Source organism: Schistocerca cancellata, chromosome 6 (genome assembly GCF_023864275.1).
Source record: "Schistocerca cancellata isolate TAMUIC-IGC-003103 chromosome 6, iqSchCanc2.1, whole genome shotgun sequence".
NCBI classification, from domain to species: domain Eukaryota; kingdom Metazoa; phylum Arthropoda; class Insecta; order Orthoptera; family Acrididae; genus Schistocerca; species Schistocerca cancellata.
This window is the reverse complement of record NC_064631.1, coordinates 634174762-634198739: the sequence shown is the minus strand read 5'-3', so window position 1 is coordinate 634198739 and position 23978 is coordinate 634174762. Positions and strand designations below refer to the sequence as shown.

Genomic DNA, 23978 nt, shown 5'->3' with positions numbered 1-23978 from the left:
CTCAGAAACCGACTCACTACAGTGTTGCGCGTTAGTAAACGCCCATTTTTGAGAAGCTTAATATCTAGCGAAGAGCTAACACATTACCAATTTGTACAGTCACAGTTTAATTTAATCATGACTTGATGCACTTCTGTGGAGTGACAAGCATCACTTAGGGGGCGGACCGCACCCCAGTGACAGGAGTAGTTATAACTAATGATCTGATGAATATTTATACTTGAAGTACTTTTTGTAATTCACAACGCTTACTTTTGCAAATAATATATGTCACACAATAAAAAAATAAGATTAATAAATTCAAATAGCGTAAAAACTGAGAAACATTGCTGTTTGTAGAAATATCGTATTTTTTATGTTTTTATAGGAAGGGCAAACGCTGCACGGAGTTGGCTCAAGAACATGAACGAAAGTCTAATACTACTTAACTATATAAACTGATATTTACTGTGGAAAACAAAAGGGAGGAATATCGTGCAAGACTAGAAAGTCTATAATGAAATAATAAGCAATCAGTTGCATGCAAGAAATTTAAATTCTTGGTCGATTTCGACACTTAGAGCCTTTCTTCAGAAGGTTATGTTTATCGCATTTTTGCGAGTGTCAGTAATAAGTATTGGTTATTGCCCCTAGATGTATTTTTTAGGACCTTGTCATTGTGCTTTCTGTACTTGATACGCGCAAGTAATGGGAACGGCCTAACAAACTATATGAAACAGATCAAGAAATTAAATTTTGTTCATGCTACAGACTGCTTGTTATTTCATTACATAATACTGTAGTTGCTGAATACGGAGAAAGTAATAAACTAAAACGTCCGTTGCTATCAAAATCGGGAAAGTTTTTATTAATTAAACGTAATAGATGTCCCCGAACACGAAACGTTAAGAGGCGTTTATTCAAACTGGTGTCCTTAGTTACAACATCGTCATCTGTGCAATCTTCCTCTCATGTAGTGTTTGTACGGGTGCCATTTTTACTCGGAATATACTCCTCGTCACTTACTAAACGCATCATGAATATCGTCGACTTCAAGCAACTCCTGAAATATACGTTCAGTTCTCATTTTACATGCCAACTCATTATTTGAGTAAAGTAATATCTATCATACAAAAGACGTTAGACATGATAAGTATCATAAACTCACTTTATTTCTCACTCTGACTCCAAAATATACTTGACATAAAATGTAATTCAATTTCACATACTCGACTTTACTTTACGCCTGTGGATGGCTACCGTAGACGCATCGACGCTTCCAGTGTGATGCCACTGGATTTAGGAGTAGTAGTACTAACGAATTCGTAACAGATGTTAGACCCGATTTTCTCATATTCACATCAAGAAATTTAATGAACTGTTCGGTAGGATTGTGCTAAATCCCAGTGTAATATACAAGGGTTAATCAGGATGGTAATTCCAATATTTTGTCATCTCTTTCGTAATTGTTGCTGCAGTTTTAACTATGGCGTGCAGCCTTATAATGAGTGCAAATTTCCTTTCCCTCACGTCTATGGTCACAAATATTTTGTCATCAGACTACCCGTTTCGGTCTATACTGACCATCTTCAGATTTGTTTTTTATAAAAATGTTCAATATGGCTACAGCATATTAGGACATGTTGTTATAAAAGAGATCTGAAGATGGTTATTATAAACCGAAACCGGTAGTCTGATGACAAAAAGTTTTTGACCATATATGTAAAGCAAAGGAAATTTATTCTATATTGGGCGTGGCGACCATGTGACAGCTTGTGAAAAGTAGAGTGTAGTAAGCAGTGGGAGACGGAGCTCACCGCCAGGAAGGAGTCCCTGGTGACGGGCTGCAGCCGGCCGGCGGTGATGGCCAGCCGTCTCTGGGCGCGCACCGCCACGAACAGCAGCGCCCTCTGCACGGTGGGCGGAGCGTCCGGCCAGCCCGCAGACAGCGCCGCGTCCGCCACCAGCTGGCCCTGTAATGCGTGCGCACACTCACACTCACTCACTCGCAACACACTGCACCGTCCGTGCCACAGCACAGTAGTAGCAGCGCGGCGCGCACAGGCAACCCGCCACGCGCGAAATTGGCTGTTGGCGCTGCGAGGACTGGCCAGCGGATCGGCAAATGGAAGGACAAACAAATTGTTCAGACACCGCGGCTTCTGTGCCACTAGGTAGACGCCGCTCATCGCAAACCCAAAATCTCGTGACTATCAGTTTTGTTTTCAACCTATTTAAACGCATGGGAACTGTCAATAAGGACAATGAATGACAGGGACCAGTTAGTTTCAAAATACACCCAGAATTCACCTACGCAGAGATCCTGGACAAATGGTATGGACAAAAATGAAGCAGTCAGTTCTCACATTCCAAAGAAGATAGCATAGTACAGACATAGGCGAACAATATTTTATTCTACTTGAGAACCAACTACAGCCACGCAACAAGAAACCTGACATTTACAGTTTAATAAACATGTATTTACATTAAAAAACGTTGTTTATGGCCCGAATTATAAATCTGCCCAAAGAGTTGGGCCTATATACACTGAAGAGCCAAGAAAACTGATACACCTGCCTAATAGCGTGTAGGGCCACCGTGATCACGTAGAAGTGCCACAACACGACATGGCATGGTCTCGACTAATGTCTGAAGTAGTGCTGGAGGGAGCTGACGCTATCAGTCCTGCAGGGCTGGCCGTAGATCCTTAAGATTACGACGTGGTGGACCTCTTCTGAACACCACGTTGCAAGGCATCCAAGATATGCTCAATAGTGTCCTTGGCTAGGGAGTTTGGTGGCTAGTGAAAGTGTTTAAATTTTGAAGAGCGTTCCTGGAACCACACTGCAGCAATTCTGGACGTGTGGGGTGTCGCTTTGTCTTGCTGGAATTGCCAAAGTCCCTCGGAATGCACAATGGACATGAATGGATGTAGGTGATCAGACAGGTTACTTACGTACGTGTCACCTGTCAGAATCGGACCTACACGTATCAGGGGTCCCGTATCACTCCAACTCTACACGCCCCACACAATTACAGACCCACGGCCAGCTTGGAGAATCCCCTGCTGACATGCAGGGTCCATTGGTTCATGAGGTTGTCTCCAAAAGAGTACACATCCATCCGCTCGATACAATTTGAAACGAGACTCATCCGACCAGGCAACATGTTTCCAGTCATCAACAGTCCAATATCGGCGTTGGGTCCAGTTGAGGCGTAAAGCTTTGTGTCATGTAGTCATCAACGGTACACGAATGGGCCTTCGGCTCCGAAAGCCCACATCGATGATGTTTCTTTGAATGGTTCACACGCTGACACTTGTTGATGACCTAGTGTAGAAATCTGCCGCAATTAGTGGAAGGATGGCAGTCTTATCACGGTGAAAGATTCTTTTCAGTCGTCGTTGATTTCGTTCTTGCAGGATCTTTCTCCAGCCACAGCTAGGTCGGAGAGTTGATATTTTGCCGGATTCCTTATATTCACGGTACACTCATGAAATGAGTTTCTTTAATTTACGTTTATGGGCACAATCTTTTTTGTTTAACAGATTACCGGTTCCGGTCTTTAATGACCATCATCAGATCTGTTTCATAAAAACATCTTACGATGCCTCTATGGCTGCAGTACGTTAGGACTTTACTTTTATGAAACAGATCTGATTGTGGTCATTAAAGACTGAAACCGATAATCTTTTAAGCAAAAAAGATTGTGACCGTAGACGTAAATTAAAGAAACTTATTACACATATGGGTCACTGTGTTTTTTCGCGACGATGTCGCAGCTTGTGAAACTCATGAAATGGTCGTACGGGAAAATCCCGACTTCATCGCTACCTCGAAGCGCCTACTACAACACTACGTCGAAACTCGCTTAAATCTTGATAACCTGCCATTGTAACAGCAATAACTGATCTAAGAACTGTGTCAGGCACTTGTTGTCTTATACAGGTGTTGCCAACCGCAGCAGCGTATTCTGCCTGTATTTGAATACGCATGCCTATACCAGTTTCTTGTGTTTCCGTGTACGTACTACGCAAGCCGCTGTACGGTGAGTGGTAGAGGGTGCTCCACTTGCAAACCGAGTGAGGGAAAACCGATTATCTATATACTTTTGTACGTTCACTAATTTCTCGTAGCTTATCTTTGTGGGCCTTACGTGAAATGGTGTATTGTATGTTGGCAGCAGTGGAATCATTCTGCAGTCAGTTTCAAATTCCGGTTTTCTAAATTTCCGGGATAATATGAATGCGTGATCTTTGTTCTTTTGGAAATGAATGCAAGTGATATCATTAGTTCTTTCCTATCCTTTTCGTCCTCTCCCCCCACATTAGGTTTACGTAATATGTGCCACAGCTGCGGATTGTGCATAGTGTCTGCTCTTGTGGACATATCCAGAAGAAAAGACACTACGCATGCATGTAATCGATTAACGTCGATGGTCAGTGACCCCACAGCCCCTAATGTTCATGCAAATTTACTTTATACACGCAGTGGGAATTTCAGATTAGCGAGCATGGAGGACAAAGACAGGGACTGCCGATATTTGGACTGCGGATATGTGGACTGCGAATAGGTGGCTCTGGGTGGGAGGGTGTCAGCCAGGGAGCGTGTCGAGACAGTACGCATATTTGCGGGTGGAACAGTGGTTCACTCAACTGCTTAGTAAACAGCAGGCCCGGTCTGGCACAAATTTTCGCTCGTCGCCACTGATTCCGCAGTAATTCCCAATGCAGCTAATGTCATTAGTTCGCCTTTCCTCCAGGGATTGCAATGAGACATTCCAAAGCATCTCTGCAATACTTGCGTGTAGTACCAACCTACCAGTAACAAATGTAGCAGCCCGCCTCAGAACTACTTCCGTACGTGCCTTTAATCTGATCTGGAGCAGATGCCAAACACTCGAGCAGTTCTCATGAATATCTCGCATCATACACGCGTTCTATTTTACAGGTCAATAGCATTTTCCGTAAATTCTGCCAAAAAACTGAAGTCAGCCATTAGCCTTCTGTACCACAGACCTCACATGCTCGTTCCATTTGACATGGTTGTGGATCGTGATGCCCAAGTATTTAGAAGACGTACCTGTGTCAAGCAGAACACCAATAATGCTGTAATTGAACATTACGGGATATTCATCGGCAATAACTTAAATTTTTCTATGTTTGGAGCCAGCTGACATTAATCACAACAACCATAAATTCTGTCTAGATCTTGCATCTTCCTTCACTCAACTACTACAACGTCCCGTACACCACAGCATCATCAGGAAACGACTCCAGACTGATGCCCACCCTGTCTACCAGATCATTTACGAGGGCAGTTCAATAAGTAATGCAACACATTTTTTTTCTGAAACAGGGTTTTTTTTATTCAGCATTGAAATACACCAGGTTATTCCCCAATCTTTTAGCTACAGAACACTATTTTTCAACGTAATCTCCATTCAATGCAAATGCCTTACGCCACCTTGAAATGAGGGCCTGTATGCCTGCACGGTACCATTCCACTGGTCGATGTCGGAGCCAACGTCGTACTGCATCAATAACTTCTTCATCATCCACGTAGTGCCTCCCACGGATTGCGTCCTTCATTGGGCCAAACATATGGAAATCCGACGGTGCGAGATCGGGGCTGTAGGGTGCATGAGGAAGAACAGTCCACTGAAGTTTTGTGAGCTCCCCTCGGGTGCGAAGACTTGTGTGAGGTCTTGCGTTGTCATGAAGAAGGAGAAGTTCGTTCAGAATTTTGGGCCTACGAACACGCTGAAGTCGTTTCTTCAATTTCTGAAGAGTAGCACAATACACTTCAGAGTTGATCGTTTGACCATGGGGAAGGACATCAAACAGAATAACCCCCTCAGCGTCCCAGAAGACTGTAACCATGACTTTACCGGCTGAGGGTATGGCTTTGGAGTTGGTGTGGCGCCACTCCATTGATTGCCGTTTTGTTTCAGGTTCGAAGTGATGAACCCATGTTTCATCGCCTGTAACAATCTTTCACAAGAAATTGTCACCCTCAGCCACATGACGAGCAAGCAATTCCGCACAGATGGTTCTCCTTTGCTCTTTATGGTGTTCGGTTAGACAACGAGGGACCCAGCGGGAACAAACCTTTGAATGTCCCAACTGGTGAACAATTGTGACAGCACTACCAACAGAGATGTCAAGTTGAGCACTGAGTTGTTTGATGGTGATCCGTCGATCATCTCGAACGAGTGTGTGCCCACGCTCCGCCATTGCAGGAGTCACAGCTGTGCACGGCTGGCCCGCACGCGGGAGATCAGACAGTCTTGCTTGACCTTGCGGTGATGATGACACACGCTTTGCCCAACGACTCACCGTGCTTTTGTCCACTGCCAGATCACCGTAGACATTCTGCAAGCGCCTATGAATATCTGAGATGCCCTGGTTTTCCGCCAAAAGAAACTAGATCACTGCCCGTTGTTTGCAACGCACATCCGTTACAGACGCCATTTTAACAGCTCTGTACAGCGCTGCCACCTGTCGGAAGTCAATGAAACTATTCGAGACGAAGAGGGAATGTTTGAAAATATTCCACAAGAAATTTACGGTTTTTTCAACCAAAATTGGCCGAGAAAAAAAATGTGTTGCATTACTTATTGAACTGCCCTCGTATTTATGTAGAAATTAATAGCGTTCCCGTCAAGATTCAAGCACTTCAGACAGTAGCCTTGTCTCTTGCGAACACTCGCCGTCGAATGTAGCGTATTGGATTCTATTAATTAAGTAGTCTTCGAGCCACTCACATATCTGGGAACGTATTCCATATGATCGCCCATTCGTTAACATTCTGCTGTGGGGCAATGTGTCAAATGCTTTCCCGAAATCTAGAAATATGGGGATTACGGATGTGTCTGATTCCACCCATCTGCTTTCACCCATGAAGTCATCAATATGGCGGAAATGCCTATTCTAAGTCTCCAATACGGCGCTTATGATGTCACTACATACACACGGCAACAAACACGAAAATAAGTATAAATAAGACAATAGCACCTCCCTTCAAAAATACAATCAAAGTAACGGGGGAGCTGCGGAAAATTGGGGGTTTAAGGGATGGGGCCAAGCTAAATATAACAGTAAAACAAAGACACACCACGCTCCCAAAACACACAAAATGATGAACCAAATATATATATATATACAATATCTACGGGAACCAGACACTTCCTTTTACCTTCTTTTATTTTTTATACTCTGACGTGCAATTATGTATCCCGGTTTCGTTAATAGGCATCAAACTGGTGCAGAAAAGTCTTTCAGATTGGGATCAAACATCGCTAGACAATGTGTTGATATGCCGTGTCTGGTGCACTTTTGGTTGACTGAGTAATCACGGCAGACCTCTCTTACAGCTCCTTCTTAGCCAATTTTTTGTGCAGGATATCATGTACTCGCTCAGTTGAGATGCCCACAGACTGAAAAATCTCAAGAATTTTTATTCGATGGTCTTGCATTACCGTACCATTGATTTTTTCAATGATTTGTTTTTCGATGGTCTCAGTTGGGCTGTCGGAGCGCGCTTAGTCTACGGTGCTTGTCCGACTAGGTTTAAATTCATAAATCCAAAAGAAAATGGCTTTCAATGACAGATCTGAGTCCGCTTTAACTTCGTCCAGTTCTCGTTTGATTTGTGCAGCAGCCCAACCCTTCAAACGAAAATGTTTGGTAACGGCATGAAACTCGGCTTTTTCCATTTTCAGTCACATTCGACACACTGACCAGACGGTTGTGAACGAACGACCGTATGCTCTACGTTGTTGAAATTCTTTATACGATCCTTGGAATAATCAAGTTTACGAACCATTAAGGCGAAACAGAACTGGTTCACTCTTTGATGGAAATTTAAGTTTTATAAAACCACCCTCGTATTTCAATCTCATAAATTATTTCCTAATGCTTTTTGTAGTACTTTAATTCAGGGAAAGATTGATCTTCTAGAAAATGTTGCTTTATTAGTGTTACGGAACATGTAATTCGTAATCGATGGAGATTTTCACTTAAGCATCAATTCCCATACACTTTTAAGTAACGATTCTGTGATAGACGGATAATCATGTAGCTAAGATAAGGGGTACACAAGTCCACCACCGACTTTGCGACACCCTCACCCCTCTCCCTTCTTCTCTCAAGACATCACCGAAATTTTCTTTCCTTTCTCTTCACCACTAGCCTAGTTAGTCTATTTACTACGATCAACCTGACTTTACAGTGAGGTAAAAGGTATTCACTTCAATAACTCGTTTTTGTATGCTACCGCTCAATACGAAAAATAGAATACTATAGATCCTTAAATAGCAATGACCGAAACAATGTGGAGATTCATTTTTCATTGTTTCACTGCGGACCATTGCAAGACAGTAAGAAACAAATTAAGAGAGGTTTAACATGCACCTTGATTATAATGACTCACATGGCATTGCGAGAGTGGTTCCACCGCCATGCAAGAGAAAGGTAAGTCTTACGAAACAACTGCTTTGTCTGTCCCATCCGATATCTCCGTGATTCCCATCATACATCTCCGCCCACTGGCTGGCCTGCTACGCTCGAATCCTTTCCTACCTTCTTCTGTCCACTCCTGCTTCGCTCATGCACTTTCCCTGTTGCTTTTACCCATCATTTCTTTTCATATGTCCAAACATGTGATCATGAGAATGGAACGCAGGGCACATATCTTGGTTCCCATAACCTTTTTAAGTCACTGCTATGGCTGCGAATAAAGACACCACTTCCCTCCTCTCCACATCCTCCGGAGATTGATCCATTAGACAGATCCGTTAATAACACGCTTCTGAATGCGTAAACTTACATCTTTGTATCATACGACACTTGTAAGTAGCTCCATTAGGAAGTTCCCTTGTATTAAGCATGCGAAAGGTCATCACGCCGGCACTGTGAAAGGCTGAGAGACCAGGAGCAAAAAAACATTGCGTAAGTCAGGTATTACGGAAGTTTTTGCGATGGTGATTTCATGCATGTGCTAGTACATTGCTTTCAGTCTGATGACTGGCTTGATGCAGCTCTCCACCCTAGAATATTTTATGAATGTCTCTTTATTTCTGCATAACAAGTGGAGTCTTTATCCAAACCTGCTTACTGTATTCACCATAGTCACCGTAGTCACCGACTTTAACCCTCACACCTCACTTCGTTACCAAACTAATGATTAGTTGGTGTCTCACACTGTCTCCTATCAACAGATTCAATCCTTTCGAGAGCTGTGACATAAATTTCTTCTTCATCAGTTTTATACAGTATCTCATGTACATTAGACCTGCCCACTTAACCGTCATCATTCTCCTGTAGCACCAATTTTCTGGCGCTTCTACTTTGTTCTGATCTGTACTCCTCATCGTCGATTTTCACTCCTGTAGAAATATCTTGAGAAAGCACATCCTAACACTTAAATTTATATTCGACATTAGCAAAATTATTTATTTTTTTTTCATATACTTTTCTTCCTACTCCCACTCTGCATTTTATATCTTCTCTACTTTCAGTATCTCCATTTGTTTTGATGGTCAAATAACGAAACTCACATCATCTTTCTGTCTTATTTCCCAGCTTAGTTTGCTCACCATCGTCTGATTTAATACATTAAAATTTGTTTTTCTTTTGCTGTCGTTCGTCATAAAGTCTCTTTTCAAGTCGCTAGCAATTCTATTCCACTTGTCTTGCATTTCATCTAGCATCTCCCACAATTACAACAGCGTTAGCAGAACTCAAAGATTTTATTTCTTCTCTCTGATCTCCAATTTACTTTTACAAATTGATCCACTGCTTGTTTTATTGCTTCCCTGAATATATATTGAATAAGATCAAGAAGAAGTCATGTGCCCGTTTCTCTCGCTTCTCCATTGCACGTTCCCTTTAAAACTTTTCGACTCTTACAACTACAGTTTGGCTTCTGTATAACTAGTAAATCACAATTGATCACTGGTACTTAATCTCAGCAACCTTCACGATGAGAATTACTTTCATATAACAAATGGTTCTATGTTTAATGCTGGTACATTCTGTTGCTTTGTGTCTCCTATGAACACTTGTAGCTGCCGAGTACCGACGTGACAGGAAACCAACGTCCATTTAACCTAATTTCTTGTGTGTGTGTGTGTGTGTGTGTGAGAGAGAGAGAGAGAGAGAGAGAGAGAGAGAGAGAGAGAGAGCGAGAGGGAGAGAGAGAGAATTGTGTCCTATATGTCTGGGCATGTCTTTGTGCTATAACCTCTACATAGGCGTCCGAGTGAATTATATACAAAGAATAGTTCGAAAAGGGGGAAAAAGAAATTTTACAGTATATCTGCAAGTTTTAGCTTACAGATCAGATGAACTGTGGAATGTAGGATTTACAAACTCTTAAGTTAAGTCAGATACAACAAACAGTCACAATGATTACTTTCTTAAGATTTTCGGGAACTAGAAGTACCCACAAAATGCTGAAACATCGATTTTCTCAGTCTTCAGAGCTACATAACAATGCCTGTTACGTGGCTCTAAGACTACTGGCGACGGTGTTTGTTGGCAGGCATACAAAGCGCGAGTTCACAGTGTGGTGGATAACAGAGTAATTTGGAAAACGTGTTCTGACGCTCCCGTCAAGTTTAGCCCATAGCTGCTACGGTGGGGTCATGCAGACCTCGAGCAATTCTTTTCGTTGCACAGTTTGACTGTTTGTAACACTGTAGCACTGTAGGTCTGACCGCCTTCCCGTGTGCTCTGAGCCGTTTCACAGAGTAGTAGTGTTTACGGTAGATACCTTTGTGATTGTAGTCCTATTTTTATTTGTGTTTCTTTCTAAAGAAGTATGTTCAGCTCTCCTAGATCGAAATGACATTAGTTCATTGAAATGAAATGAAAGTAACGGACTCTGAACTTGCTCAGTGAGTTCAGTCAATTCCTGGGAAGTAATGAGTGTGAGTTCTACTGAACCTATGAATCAGAGCTTGATTTGCATTATAAAAGATCGTTATAAAGTCCTAGCTCAGCTACTTTAAAGGTGTTGATCTTGAACTATTTGTATTTTTTAAGAGTGAATTGATTATAAGACTCTTATTTGATTCCCATAACTTTTAAATAAAAAGCTGGTGTACTGGTGACTCAGCCATGGCAGTAGAAAAACTTCAGAATACCAGATAGAGGTTCAAATATTCGTAGGCCATTTATATCTGAATTGCTTAACTGTTTTCGTTTTTATTAAGTTTTCAGGTATTTTTGTCACATAGTTGTGCCGGTCTGAGAGTAGCTTTGTGGCCATACTTCAGCCATTGTAACTGTACTGGATACTGTTTTGATGGCGTTGCAGAACGGACTGACATGTTTGAAGGAATTGTAGAAACAGTGAGGTAGCGAACAGAAAATAATGACATAGTAATAAACAAAGGATCACAACAGTAAGTATGATTAAATGAATCTGTCATAAAGATAAAGGAGAACGGCCATTCCTATCATGTTTGGTAAACGAAAAACTAGTATTTGCTTTACTAGAATCGCGAAGTGCCGTGACTGCCTTGGATGAACATTCTAAAATGGGTTTATTACACATAAAACACTACGCAAATGGTCAGCGACACTAAAGTAGTTACACACCAGCCAACAGTACGAGTATGGGAGTGACAGGACAGGTTTCTTTAAAGGCCAGGGTATGTCCATACACTTCGAGTATTAAAGCCAGAATGACAGCAGGGCTTGTCGTTCCACGTTCTTTGGGGCTCGATTTTAATGAAAAGTAGGGCTCTTTATTGCCTGCGCTGGTAAAATCTTCCTTAACAAATTTAAACCGGAATATAAAGAAATACGGGGTACAATTGAAGATATCTAAGCAAGCATCAGTTAAGTCAGGTAGGGAGGGGAACGCAACAGTAAAAGAACCTACGTAGTCATCTAGAGAGCAAGGTGACACGAAGGTTATAGCCATTTGTCAAGAATTCCCTGATGTGCTTTCTACTAAACTGTGAGCGACCTCCTTAGTACAATATTCCACAAAGGTGACAATATTGCAATATGCAAACTCCATATAGCTGCAAAGAATTTAATTGTTAAATCAGCTTAACGAATATGTTCTAGGTAATCCATCCTTACAAATCACCGAATTCGGCATCTGTACCCTTAATTCCCAAGCCGGATGCTGATAGTACTCTGGTCATCGATTACACAGAACTAAATAAGGAATTTGCAATACGATCAGTGTCTTTACCTGTCCTACATTCTAGTTTCGGAGAGTTTAGAAGGACCAAGGTATTCACCACCGTAGATCTCAAATAGGCTTAAAGTCAGATACACTTTGATGAGAAGTCAAAGCCTCTTATGGATTCTACCTCCTATTGGAAGACTTACGAATGTATTAGAGTGCCCTTTAAATTATCTACAGGTGCAGTGTCACTATCGCAATTGATAGGTCAGATATTTTATGACATTAAAATTGATGTTCGTTTACAGATAACTGGTCAATTTGGTTCTCTGTAATAAGAATACTGACGAACAGTTCAGCGTTTGCGAAAAATATTTTGACCGTCGTGGAAAATTATCTAGTCGGTTAACGTGGTCAGGATGTTTTATCATAGACACAGTCCCTTTGACTATCCAAAGATGCCACTAAACCCGTTCAAAGAGTAAACAAAATGGCTCTGAGCACTATGGGACTTAACGTCTGAGGTCATTAGTCCCCTAGAACTAAGAAGAACTTAAACGTAAATAACCTAAGGACATCACACACATCCATGCCCGTGGCAGGATTCGAACCTGCGACCGAAGCGGACGCGCGGATCCAGACTGTTACGCCTACAACCGCTCGGCCACCCCGACCGGCAAAGAGCAAACAACCTTGCACGAGTAGCCCCTATTAGACGGAGGGGGTCGGACAGCCGGTCAGCTTCAGTCATTCCACCACGAAGGACGTACACGGCTCGTGTTGCCTGTGTTCAACCACGCCTAGAAGGTCGGTACCGCGGTTCAGTCGCGTCCGCATTGTTACTTTGTGCCAGGAAGGGCTCTCAATAAGGGTGGTGTCCAGACGTTTCTGAGTCATCCAAAGCGAAGTTGTTCGGACATGGAGGAGATACAAAGAGACCTCACTCAGGCCGCAAAAGGGCTACTACGTCAGTTGATGTCCGCTACCTACGGATTATGGCTCGGAGGAACCCTGACAGCAACGCCACCGTGTTGAATAATACTTTTCGTGCAGCCACACGACGTTGTGTTACGACTCAAACTGTGAGCAATAGGCTTCATAATGCGCAACTTCACTCCCGATGTCCACGGCGAGGTCCATCTTAGGAGCCACGACACCACGCAGCGCGGTACGGTTGGGCCCGACAACACGCCGGACGAACCGCTCAGGATTGGCATGACGTACTCTTCATCAAGACTGTCGCATATGCCTTCAACCATTTATCTATCTACATCCATACTCCGCAACCCACCTGACGGTGTGTGGCGGAGGGTACCCTGAGTACCTCTATCGGTTCTCCCTTCTATTCTTTTCAATCACTCCTAAGGCGTACTCCCAGATAATTTATGGAATTAACTGCTTCCAGTTGCTGACCTGCTATTTTGTAGCTAAATAATAAGGGAACTATCTTTCTATGTATTCGCAGCATATTACACTTGTCTATATTGAGATTCAGTTGCCAGTCCCTGCACCATGCGTCATTTCGCTGCAGATCTTCCTGCATTTCAGTACAATTTTCCATTGTTACAACCTCTCGATACATCACAGTATCATCTGCAAAAAGTCTCAGTGAACTTCCGATGTCATCCACAAGGTCATTTATGTATATTATGAATAGGAATGGTCCTGTGACACTCCCCTGCGGCACGCCTGAAATCACTCTTACTTCGGAATACTTCTCTCCATTGAGAATGACATGCTGCGTTCTGTTACCTAGGAACTCTTCAATCCAATCACACAATTGGTCTGATAGTCCATATGCTCTTACTTTGTTCATTAAACGACTGTGGGGAACTGTATCGAACGCATTGCGGAAGTCAAGAAACACGGCATCTACCTGGGAACCCGTGTCTGTGGCTCTCTGAGTCTCGTGGACGAATAGCGCAAGGTGGGTTTCACACGACCGTCTTTTTCGTAACCCATGCTGATTCCTACAGAGTAGGTGTTTGGGAGCAACCCGGTCAGGCTGAACGCCTTAGGCACACTGTCCAGCGAGTGCAGCAAGGTGGAGGTTCCCTGCTGTTTTCGGGTGGCATTATGAGTTGCTTACGTCCGCCGCTGGTGGTCAAGGAAGACCCCATATGTGAATGTGATCCTCCGACCGATAGTGCAACCATATCGGGAGCATATTAGCTAAGCATTCGTCTTCATGGAGGACAATTCGCGCCGCCATCGTGCACATCTTGTGAATGATTTCCCTCAGGATAACGACATCGCTCAAATACAGTGACCAGCATTTTCTCCAGACACGAACACTATCGAACATGCATGGGATAGATTGAAAAGGGGTGTTTATGGATGACGTCACCGACCAACCACTCTGAGCGATCTACGCCGAATCGCCGTTGAGGAGTGGGACAATTTGGAGCAACAATGCCTTGATGAACTTGTGTATAGTATGCCACGACGAATACAGGCATGCATCAATGCAAGAGGACGTGCTACTGGGTATTAGAGGTACCGGAGTGTGCAGTAATCTGGACCAACATCTCTGAAGTTCTCGCTTCATGGTGGTACAACATGCAATGTGTGGTTTTCATGAGCAATAAAAAGGATGGAAGTGTTGTTTATGTTGATCTCTATTCCAGTTTTTTGTACAGGTTCCGAAACTCTCGGAACCGAGGTGATGTAAAACTTTTTTTGAAGTGTATGGTTCTGGGAGCAAACATTTGCAACTTTCTGTTCCTATTAGCGTAATATTTTTCTATATTCATAAGGTTGATCAGTTTAGCTTCGCGTCATTCATTCCTTCGGTCTATCTTCTAAAATGACACTTATTAGGCATATTTTAGAACTTTGTACACTTGTTTTGTGACTATGTGTATATGTGGAAATTAACATTACAACATTTCATCTTTCTGTACATTGCAGACATACTTTTGCCGACATTTCAAAGTAGTGTAATACCTGACAATCATGACAGTTATGTAGAATGGTTGGAAATAGTCTTGTGGCATTCATAGATATATAAAATAATTAATTTACCTCTCTATTGAGGCTTAGACCACGCGTTGTAGATAGAGTGAATAGTTATCGTTTCTAACAGTGGATGCACCCTTCTCTACAGTGTAGCCATCTGTTAACGACAGTAGGAATCTCATGATACAATAAACGAGCAACGGATATTTTCTACATTGGTGACATCCGTGTCAGTAAGAAACTATGTACAAAGTCTGAACTAATATAGTTTCCAAGCTGTGTTGCCATCTTCTTTTGACAATAAGCAACTGCGATGTGAAACAGAACCTGATTTTATTTCGCGTTTTCGGGATTTGTTGGATAGTATTTAGGTTAGAACTTATATTTAATATGTTCCTATTCCTAATGCATAATTTACATTTTATAAGGTTTTGGAAAGGATGATCCTAAATCGAATATCAGAGTATACTGATAAAATACTCATAAAAGAGCAGTCCGGCTTCCGACCGGGAAGGTCTTGCTGTGGACAGATCCTTAATTTGACTCAGCTTATTGAAGATGGGTATAAGAGAGGCGAAATAACAGGTGTGGCTTTCATCGACCTCACTGCGGCTTATGATACTGTTAACCACAAATAGCTGCTTAGAAAAGTATACTTAGCTACAAAGGATTACCGACTAACTCAGATCCTTCAGTATATGCTGCAAAACAGGAGATACTTCGTCTCTCTCCAAGACAAGAAAAGTCGATGGAGAATTAGGAAAAATGGTCTCCCTCAGAGAATTGTGCTCTCTCCGTTATTATAGAATATCTACACAAATGACGAGTCAATTAACTCTTCAACTAAGGCATTCATATACGCTGATGATAAAGCACTTACTGCCCAAGGTGAGACCGTTGAGGAAGTAGAGGTGAAACTGACAACTGCTCTTGAAAATTTGGCCAAGTATTACGATGAAAACCAACTGAAACCGAACCCTGGAAAGACCCAAGTCTGTGAATTCCATCTTACAAATAGGGAAGCCAAAAGGAGACTGAACATCTCTTGGAGAGGATAACTACTCCATTGCGGAACTCCTAAATACCTTGGGGTGAAGATGGACCGTTCCCTAAGATTCAAAGCCTTCTGTGAAGAAACGAGCCTCAAAGTAAGAGCGTCGAACATCATCCGCAAACTTTCTGGAACCACCTGGGGTGCCCAACCAAAAGTGCTTAGAACATCTGCCTTGGCATTGTGTTTCTCCGCCGCAGAATACGCAGCACCCGCCTGGCAAAACTCTGCATATGCTAAACTTGTAGATACAGCACTGAACGAGACAGGACGCATTGTTACAGGCTGCTTACGACCCACTCCTATCAATAAGCTATACCAAATTTTGGGTATAGCACCACCACGAATTCGAAGGCAAGCTGCAACAGACGTGAAGAGGAAAAAACAAGAAATCGACCCTATACATCCTTTGTTCGGACATGGCCCTCATCAGCCAAGACTGAGGTCATGAAAAATCTTCTTACAGAAAACTACGGCAATTCGTTCATCTCACAGAACTCGCATAGAGGAGCTTTGGCGATACTCCCTAGCTGAAGACAATCACATAACGGTCAAGGAGGAAATAGCTGAAGGTTCACACCTGTGATACGTGACCTGGAAGACTTTGAACAGACTGCGAGTTGGGATGTCAAGGTTCAAAGCCAGACTCAGGAAGTGGGGCTTCAGTAATGAGGAGGAAACTTGTCAGTGTGGTGACGTACAGGACGAACAACATCTGCTAGTCTGCAGGAACCTACCGGCTACATGCACTATCTGTGATCTTGCTGCAGCCAGCGAAACTGCTGTGATAACCGCCGAATACTGGGCTCGTCAATAATATAATCATCTTGCTGCTTGTTTATCTGCTGCTTGTTTGTATATGTTATTGAATCTGTGTCATAAATACTACTGTACGTATTTAATTTTGCAAATTTGTTTTGTGAATCTATACTTATTAGTTTTGTAATTATTTAATGCCCTGGACTCGAAAAATAAATAAATGAATCATATATAATGAAATATGCCAACTACTTGTTCTAATATTCCATGGTGAATGACATATAGCTTCGAATGGAATTTACCAACGTTGCTTGTGATCCAGTACGTAAAGGAATTTAAGGAAGTTGATAGTGCAAAAATAGTTGGTAAAATCTTCGGAATTACCCGTATTTTACTTTTGTTGATGTTCATCTTACAATCTCTATTGAAGAAACTATCAATTTCGTTGAATTGCTGTTCCAAGTCCCTTGCTGTTTCTGCCAGCACTGCAATGTATTCTGCAACATTTAAACTTTTTAGTTCTTCTCCATGAACTTCGATTCCCTTTCCTAATTTCGTCTTTGTTTCACTCACAGACTGCTCAGTGTACTGACACGCAACTACCACGTCTTTCACCCTTCTTAACAACAGCTTCGATGTGTTGTCCTTCGACAGTTATTACTGCAGTCTGGCTTCGTCCAATGTATTTTATCCCCACTTCCTTCAAAGTATTAAGTAATGTATCCAACTCTACATTTTCAATAGCTTTTTCTCAATTTCAAATTTATGGAGACGTAGCATTCATCTATTAGGCCGGCCGAAGTGGCCGTGCGGTTCTAGGCGCTGCAGTCTGGTACCACGAGACCGCTACGGTCGCAGGTTATAATCCTGCCTCGGGCATTAATGTTTGTGATGTCCTTAGGTTAGTTAGGTTTAAGTAGTTCTAAGTTCTAGGGGACTGATGACCTCAATGGTTAAGTCCCATAGTGCTCAGAGACATTTGATTTGACTGGCACTCCCAAGGACGTGAGTAAGTCTTGGGGAATGTCATCCATTCCAGGAACTTTATTTTCAGTTCGGTCTCGTAGCTCTCTCAAATTCTTCTCCCATTTCATCATTTACTACTTACTCTTCTCATTGTACAATAGTGTCCTCGAGTTTGTTACCGCCATATAGACGCTCTATATATCCCCTTCACCTCTCAGCTTTCCATTCTTCGCTATTTGAACTTTTGATATGAACATAGCTTTTTTTTTTCTTTTCACCAAACGTATCTTTAATTTTCCGATAGGCATCATCAACCTTCACTCCAATATTTCGTGCTACTACAGCTTTGCAACTGTCCTTTTGCCGTTCCAGCTCAGTCATTTTGCGTGTTCTGTCCATCTGTATTCCGTAGCCCTCCCTCCTCTCCAACATTTTTACAGTTTCTTCATTCGTCATTTACATCAATATCTCTTACATTATACAGGCATTCCTATTAGTCCTTATGTTTTTGCCTGTTTCATCAGATGTTGGCTGCAAAATGTCTTCTCTCAAAGCGAGCAATTTGCATTCTATTGAATACCCCCCCCCCTCGACCCCCTACGCCCTACCAGTTTCAATCACTCATTGCTTAATGTTTCCTCTGCACCTCTCAACAAACTCTCATTCCCTCAGCTTGTCCAGTTCCCTTCCCTTTTATTTCCTACTTTCTTGCAGTTTTTTCAATTTTGATCTGTATTTCACAATCGCCAATTTCCGTCAGAAGTCAAATCTGCCTCTGCAAATGTATTAATAAATAATTAATCTGAAACCCTCACTGTCCCCAGGTCTCTTGTCTTACACAAATTTCTTTCAAAATCCTTTAAACTGTGTTAGCGATGATTGAATTATGTTCTGTGGGAGATTCTATCAAGCAGCTATTTCTCCGTCTCTTAAACATCCTACTACCTAATACCGATCCCCCATCACAGTTAAATTTTCCTCTCCCTTAACAATCTAATTTTTTTATCGCATCATTCATTCTTTCATCAGCGTATCGAGCTGCCATACAATCTTACTAATGTGCTGGGTGTCTCTAGGTATCTGTCATGGCTACGATATTATGTTTGCTCTTCTAACCCGCAGAAGCTTTTCTACATTGCTATTTTCTTATTCATAATTTGACTTACGCCTACATTCATTCATTCATTCATTTCCGTGTCCGGTCAGCATTTCCCGAAGATAGCAACTCTAATGGCCTTGCAGTTCCCCTCGATCAGGTCCTGTGTTGTGCAGGGTTGTTCGAGTTGAGGACAAATTAGCACGTGGGCCGGGTCTTGTTCCGCACTAGCAGTATGTATCTCCATCAGCTGGAAGAGTACCCCATTTTCGCATGTTGGTCTTGCAAAAGAGGAACGCCTACCCTAAGACGATTGAGGGCAGGTGAAGCCATTTCCTGGAGCTAGCTCTTCCTTCACGGGGATCTCAGGTAGTAGCTTGCACTTTCACCTGGTGATGCGGTTAAACTCTGGTGATCCCTCTAGTGGCTGAGTCCTGGCGATGAAGCTCTCTGTCTCGACTTCAGTCAAAGGACTGCAGCCTGATGATCATGCAGTGGATGTCGGGGATCAAAAGTTTGCTCAGCCCTCTCTACATCAACAGCAACAGCCCTCTTAATAGTGGGGGGAGCCATTCCAACAATCGGGTTTATCGACTGGAGTTGGATTGATACGTCCCGACAAGATACGGACGGTCTCATTGATTGCAATATCAAAATGTTTGGTGTGAGTGAATGCACTCCACACAGGTGAAGCATACTCTGCAGCGGCCACACACAAAGCAAGAGCCGAAATTCTCAGGACGGGAGAACTTGCCCAAGATGTTATTCCATGAACTAACATTCGGCCTGGTGTTAAGGCAATGTTTCTTGAAGGACAGAGTTCGGTGTTGAACAATGCTCCAGTCATTTGCCTTGCTATGTAACTTCCAGTTCCCGCCCAGCTTCTGTATTCTTCAAGTGAAATGTGCACACCTGAGTTTTGTTGGGATTTGGCTTTAGATGATTGGCTTTGTAGTAGGAGCCAAGCGTATCTAGCGCAGAAGCCAACATTTCCTCTACTTCTTCAAACGTCTTTCCTTGAGCTACCTCTGCAGTTTAGATGAAGAGCCTGGAATTTTCCGTTGTGGGCTGGTCATTAATGTAAACATTGAAGAACACAGAGGCGTGCACACTGCCTTGAGGTATGCCATTCTTTTGTGTGCGCCATTTGTTCGTCTTACGAGGGAGAGAGACTTGGAATCTTCTGTTCTGCAGGGGAATACTAATAGGGAATGTTAGTTGGTAATTCTTGGTGAGTTGGTAAATTTTCCTCAGCAAGTTCCTGTGGTTGATGGTATAGTATGTAGCTGTTAGGTCGAGAAAGGTTACTCCTGTTATCTTACCCTGTTCGAAACCATCTTCGATGCGTTGAATGAGGTTCAGTATCTGACTGCAGCACGACTTTCCAGGTCGAAAACCAGCTTGTTGAGGGATGTACTTTTCTTCGAGGATTCCTCTAATACGGTTAAGGATAGGATACTCGAAGACCTTGAAACAATGGCATAACACTGATAATGGACGAAAGTTTTTACGGTCGTTTGGCTCCTTACCAGGTTTAAGTAGTGCAACCACCTGAGCTTTCCTCCAGATCTTGGTAATATATGACCTTGATACACTTTCATTAAACATTCTAAGCAGCCATTCCAGAGTGGTACAACCGAACTTCTTGACCTGTTGTACTTTGATGTAATCGATGGCAGCAGCTTTCTTCTTCTCTGATTGTCTATCTATAGCCCAATCCTCACCTGATCAAAAGTCCAGTTCTTCTGTCACTGTGACTAACTTACAAATTTCGCTTGTTTAACTTCTCTCGTCTCCCTACCGGTTACTTGCTAAAACATTTCACACGCCGAAACGTAGAATGCCATTTCTCTTTCTCATGATACAGCATCCACCTGGAGATCCGAATGGGTGACATTTCGTCCAAGAGAGTGCCAGCAACACTGAATCATACAGTGGAGCCACGTACCATTTCTTTCAACATTTAGAGGCCATGTTGACTATTGTTACAAGGTCAGTTTAACTTTTCATCCAGACTGGTGACCCTGCTGCTACTGAAAAGGGTGCTACCCATTTTCAGGAACCACGGTTGAATCTAGTCTCTTCACAGACACTCCACCATTGTGGTTGCATCTACGGCACGTCTATTTGCATCGTTGAGGCGTGAAAGCCACAGCACCTCGGCCGGTTCCATGGTCCATGGATGTGGTCATAGAGTCATAAACATCATGATATACTGAAGTTAACACTAGCCATAAATATCAGAGGTAGGCAGAATAAAGTTTATGTGTTGATGTTTCATTCAGAAACTACCATCACGTTTAAAGAAATGGGTGGAATAGCACTAAAATCGAGCTCATGAAGATCTAATTGGAAGAGACTGTATAAATAACAGCAATTTAGTGCAAAAAGTTTCTGTTCAGAGTTTTAGTTGGCATATATTTTGAGAAGCACCATATTTTAATACAAAAATGAACATGGTAGGTCCTGCTAATTATCGTGTTTCCTGAAATCAGACAGGAGAACAAATCAGAGAACGGACAGATTACCGAAGGGCTATAGATCTGCGCGGATCTCTATAAATGTTGCGAACACTAACGCACCCTTCATTAATATTTTGCTCACTCAGCTGATTTATAATAACCCGCTGATAATCGTATATGAATAACATAGCCCCTTATAATATCTAATGACGCACGGGGCTTATCAGAAAATTAAGCACTACTCTAATAACTATGCAACAACAACTTCATAATTAAAGGTGTTTAATAACGAAACATAATCTGAAAATCATTACTGTAGTATTTACCTGTTCCATGATATCGTGCGCGCACCAGCAGTAAATAAATATTTGGAAAACAAGCATTAGCAGGTAAGTGGCAAATTTTGAGGCCCATAGCAGACCGTTGGTGGCCTGAAGAAAAAAGTAAACCATAATAACACTCTAACTCGTGATATGCACTCTGGCCAATTCAAAATGTTCGGTACTTCAGATGAAAATGAGAAGAAAACACTTACTGTGGTTGTATGGTATAGGTTCACGCATATGACAACGATACCTGCTAGGAACTGTGAGAGTATTAGAGGACTCACTATTTCCTCCAGATCTCTTACAAATCTGAAAAGACATCCAGTGTTAATAATCTGCAGTAAAAAGTAATCAGATTTACGACAGTTACTTGAGTTAAATACGTACGCTATGACACGCTGGTGGTCCTGAATACAATTTACACACTGCTGATGCATGTATTCAGTCCTAGTTCCTTCCATCATAACCATTTCGTGGTTATCTTCTGGAGCTGTAGGTGTTCTGTTTCGCTGGTACACCTGAGTGCTAGGGTTGCTGTAATTTGTTCTAGCAGTCACGAGAGAAAAACGAATACAAACAATCTTCAGCAGAGCTGCAATGTGTATCATAACAGAGGCAAGAAACAGATCTAGTCCCCAGCTGGCGAGGAAGCAGTAGAAAATAACGAGGCATTGCGACACGTACAGCATCTCGTAAATAGGACTGTCGCTCGTTTCCAACCCGTACCACGCCACCAGTGGCAGTTGCTTGTGTGTGGCGTTTTCTCCAAGAAGCAACGGATTTAAGACCCAGCCTGTAGAAGAGGCGACGCCGAATACCAGCATGACGAGTGTTATCGATTTGGCGACCCTGTGAACGAGGTGTAAAAGTTTAGAAAGTTGCACAAAAGCTAGGCACGCGCGGAGGAAACATTTCCACATGAATGTCACAGCGCTCTATTCTTCACACTCTACTCTGATAACGATCTCTCAACAGTCAACATCTACCAAGAACAGATTATTTTTTTTCTTTTTCGCCTGAGAGGAGGAGAGTTTCAAGTGAGTATCCTGTCGTCCAAGATCGTTTTGAACTTTTGAGAGAAGGTCTCGTACTGTGACGCTAGGGCAGCTTAGCACCTCTGCGAACGTATGATATTAAACAGGCTTCCGGGCCACACAGGCAGTGAGTGAAAGACTCTGCATCTCATTTCAGTTATCCCAACACAAACACGCAAAGACAAGGCCTAGTGCAAACTCTTGTTCCACAAAATAATGAATTTAACAGACGAGTTGAGGAAATATGAAAATGCGGCAAATGAATGAGAAAGAAAACTGAATACAGACGTACATAACATACGGATGCATGAATGCCTAACTGAAGAATGCCACCAATGAGAAAACTGAAGATATCATTAAATTAGAATTTACAGACTTCTGGGAAGAGCCCACCGAGACAAAACAATTCTACCTCATACTGAAGACATGTGACACAGATGAAATAACCTTAGACATCGATTAAAAAGCTTTTGTTCCAATTCCAAAGAGGACAGGTGCGAATATTACGGATCCATTAGCAGAAGGAGTTACGGTGGCAACGTACTAACGAGAAATATGTAAAGATGGAACACGCGAGGTAACACTGACTCTACGGATATGGGGATCAGAAAGCCAACCAGCAAAACAGCGTGAATCTTCGACGAAGCCAGCCATTTCTAATGACGAAACGCCACGAAAATCGTAAAATAAACATCAGTTGAAGAACCCGAGACAGAAACCAACAGGCAATATGTCATCCAGAGGAAACGTTATTTTTTATTTAGCAAATCAGATCTCTTTCTACATATCATGCGCTACCATTGAGGTCCGGACTGCCAACATAGTTTCCGCATATTAACCTTTTTAAGGCACTAACTAACTAGAAATATTTTGCGGTCAAGAAGACAATGTCTCGACAAGTTCTGACTACACTAATTTCTTAAGAGCCACCTTGAGAGCCATCTTCTTAGAACAACCGCTGCGAGACCTACTTTTATGCTGGAGCAAGTGAAGGGCCTATATTTCAACAGCAGTACCAAAGGGGTGACAAACTAAGATGAAATGTCAGAAATTTGGAAAGCCCTTCACAGTAGCATCTGCTTTTCGACAGCAGTCAACCTAAGCGGTACCCACATGAAACAAAGCTTTATTGCACTTTACGCTTCATTGAACATATGTAAGCAAGTCCAATCAAGACATCTGGTGTCACAACAACCTCCAC

The 23978-nt window shown here is 42.4% G+C and overlaps 1 protein-coding gene across 1 annotated transcript; it reads right to left on the bottom strand.

The window, feature by feature from the left end:
• Positions 1-997: 997 nt before the first annotated feature.
• On the bottom strand, positions 998-22567 carry LOC126088460 (uncharacterized). Its single transcript, XM_049906602.1, has 4 exons — positions 22028-22567; positions 21744-21848; positions 1797-1952; positions 998-1042 (listed from the first exon to the last, which is right to left on the bottom strand). Exons 1-4 carry the CDS (start codon positions 22565-22567, stop codon positions 998-1000), a joined length of 846 nt encoding a protein of 281 aa, XP_049762559.1.
• Between the last annotated feature and the right edge of the window lie 1411 nt (positions 22568-23978).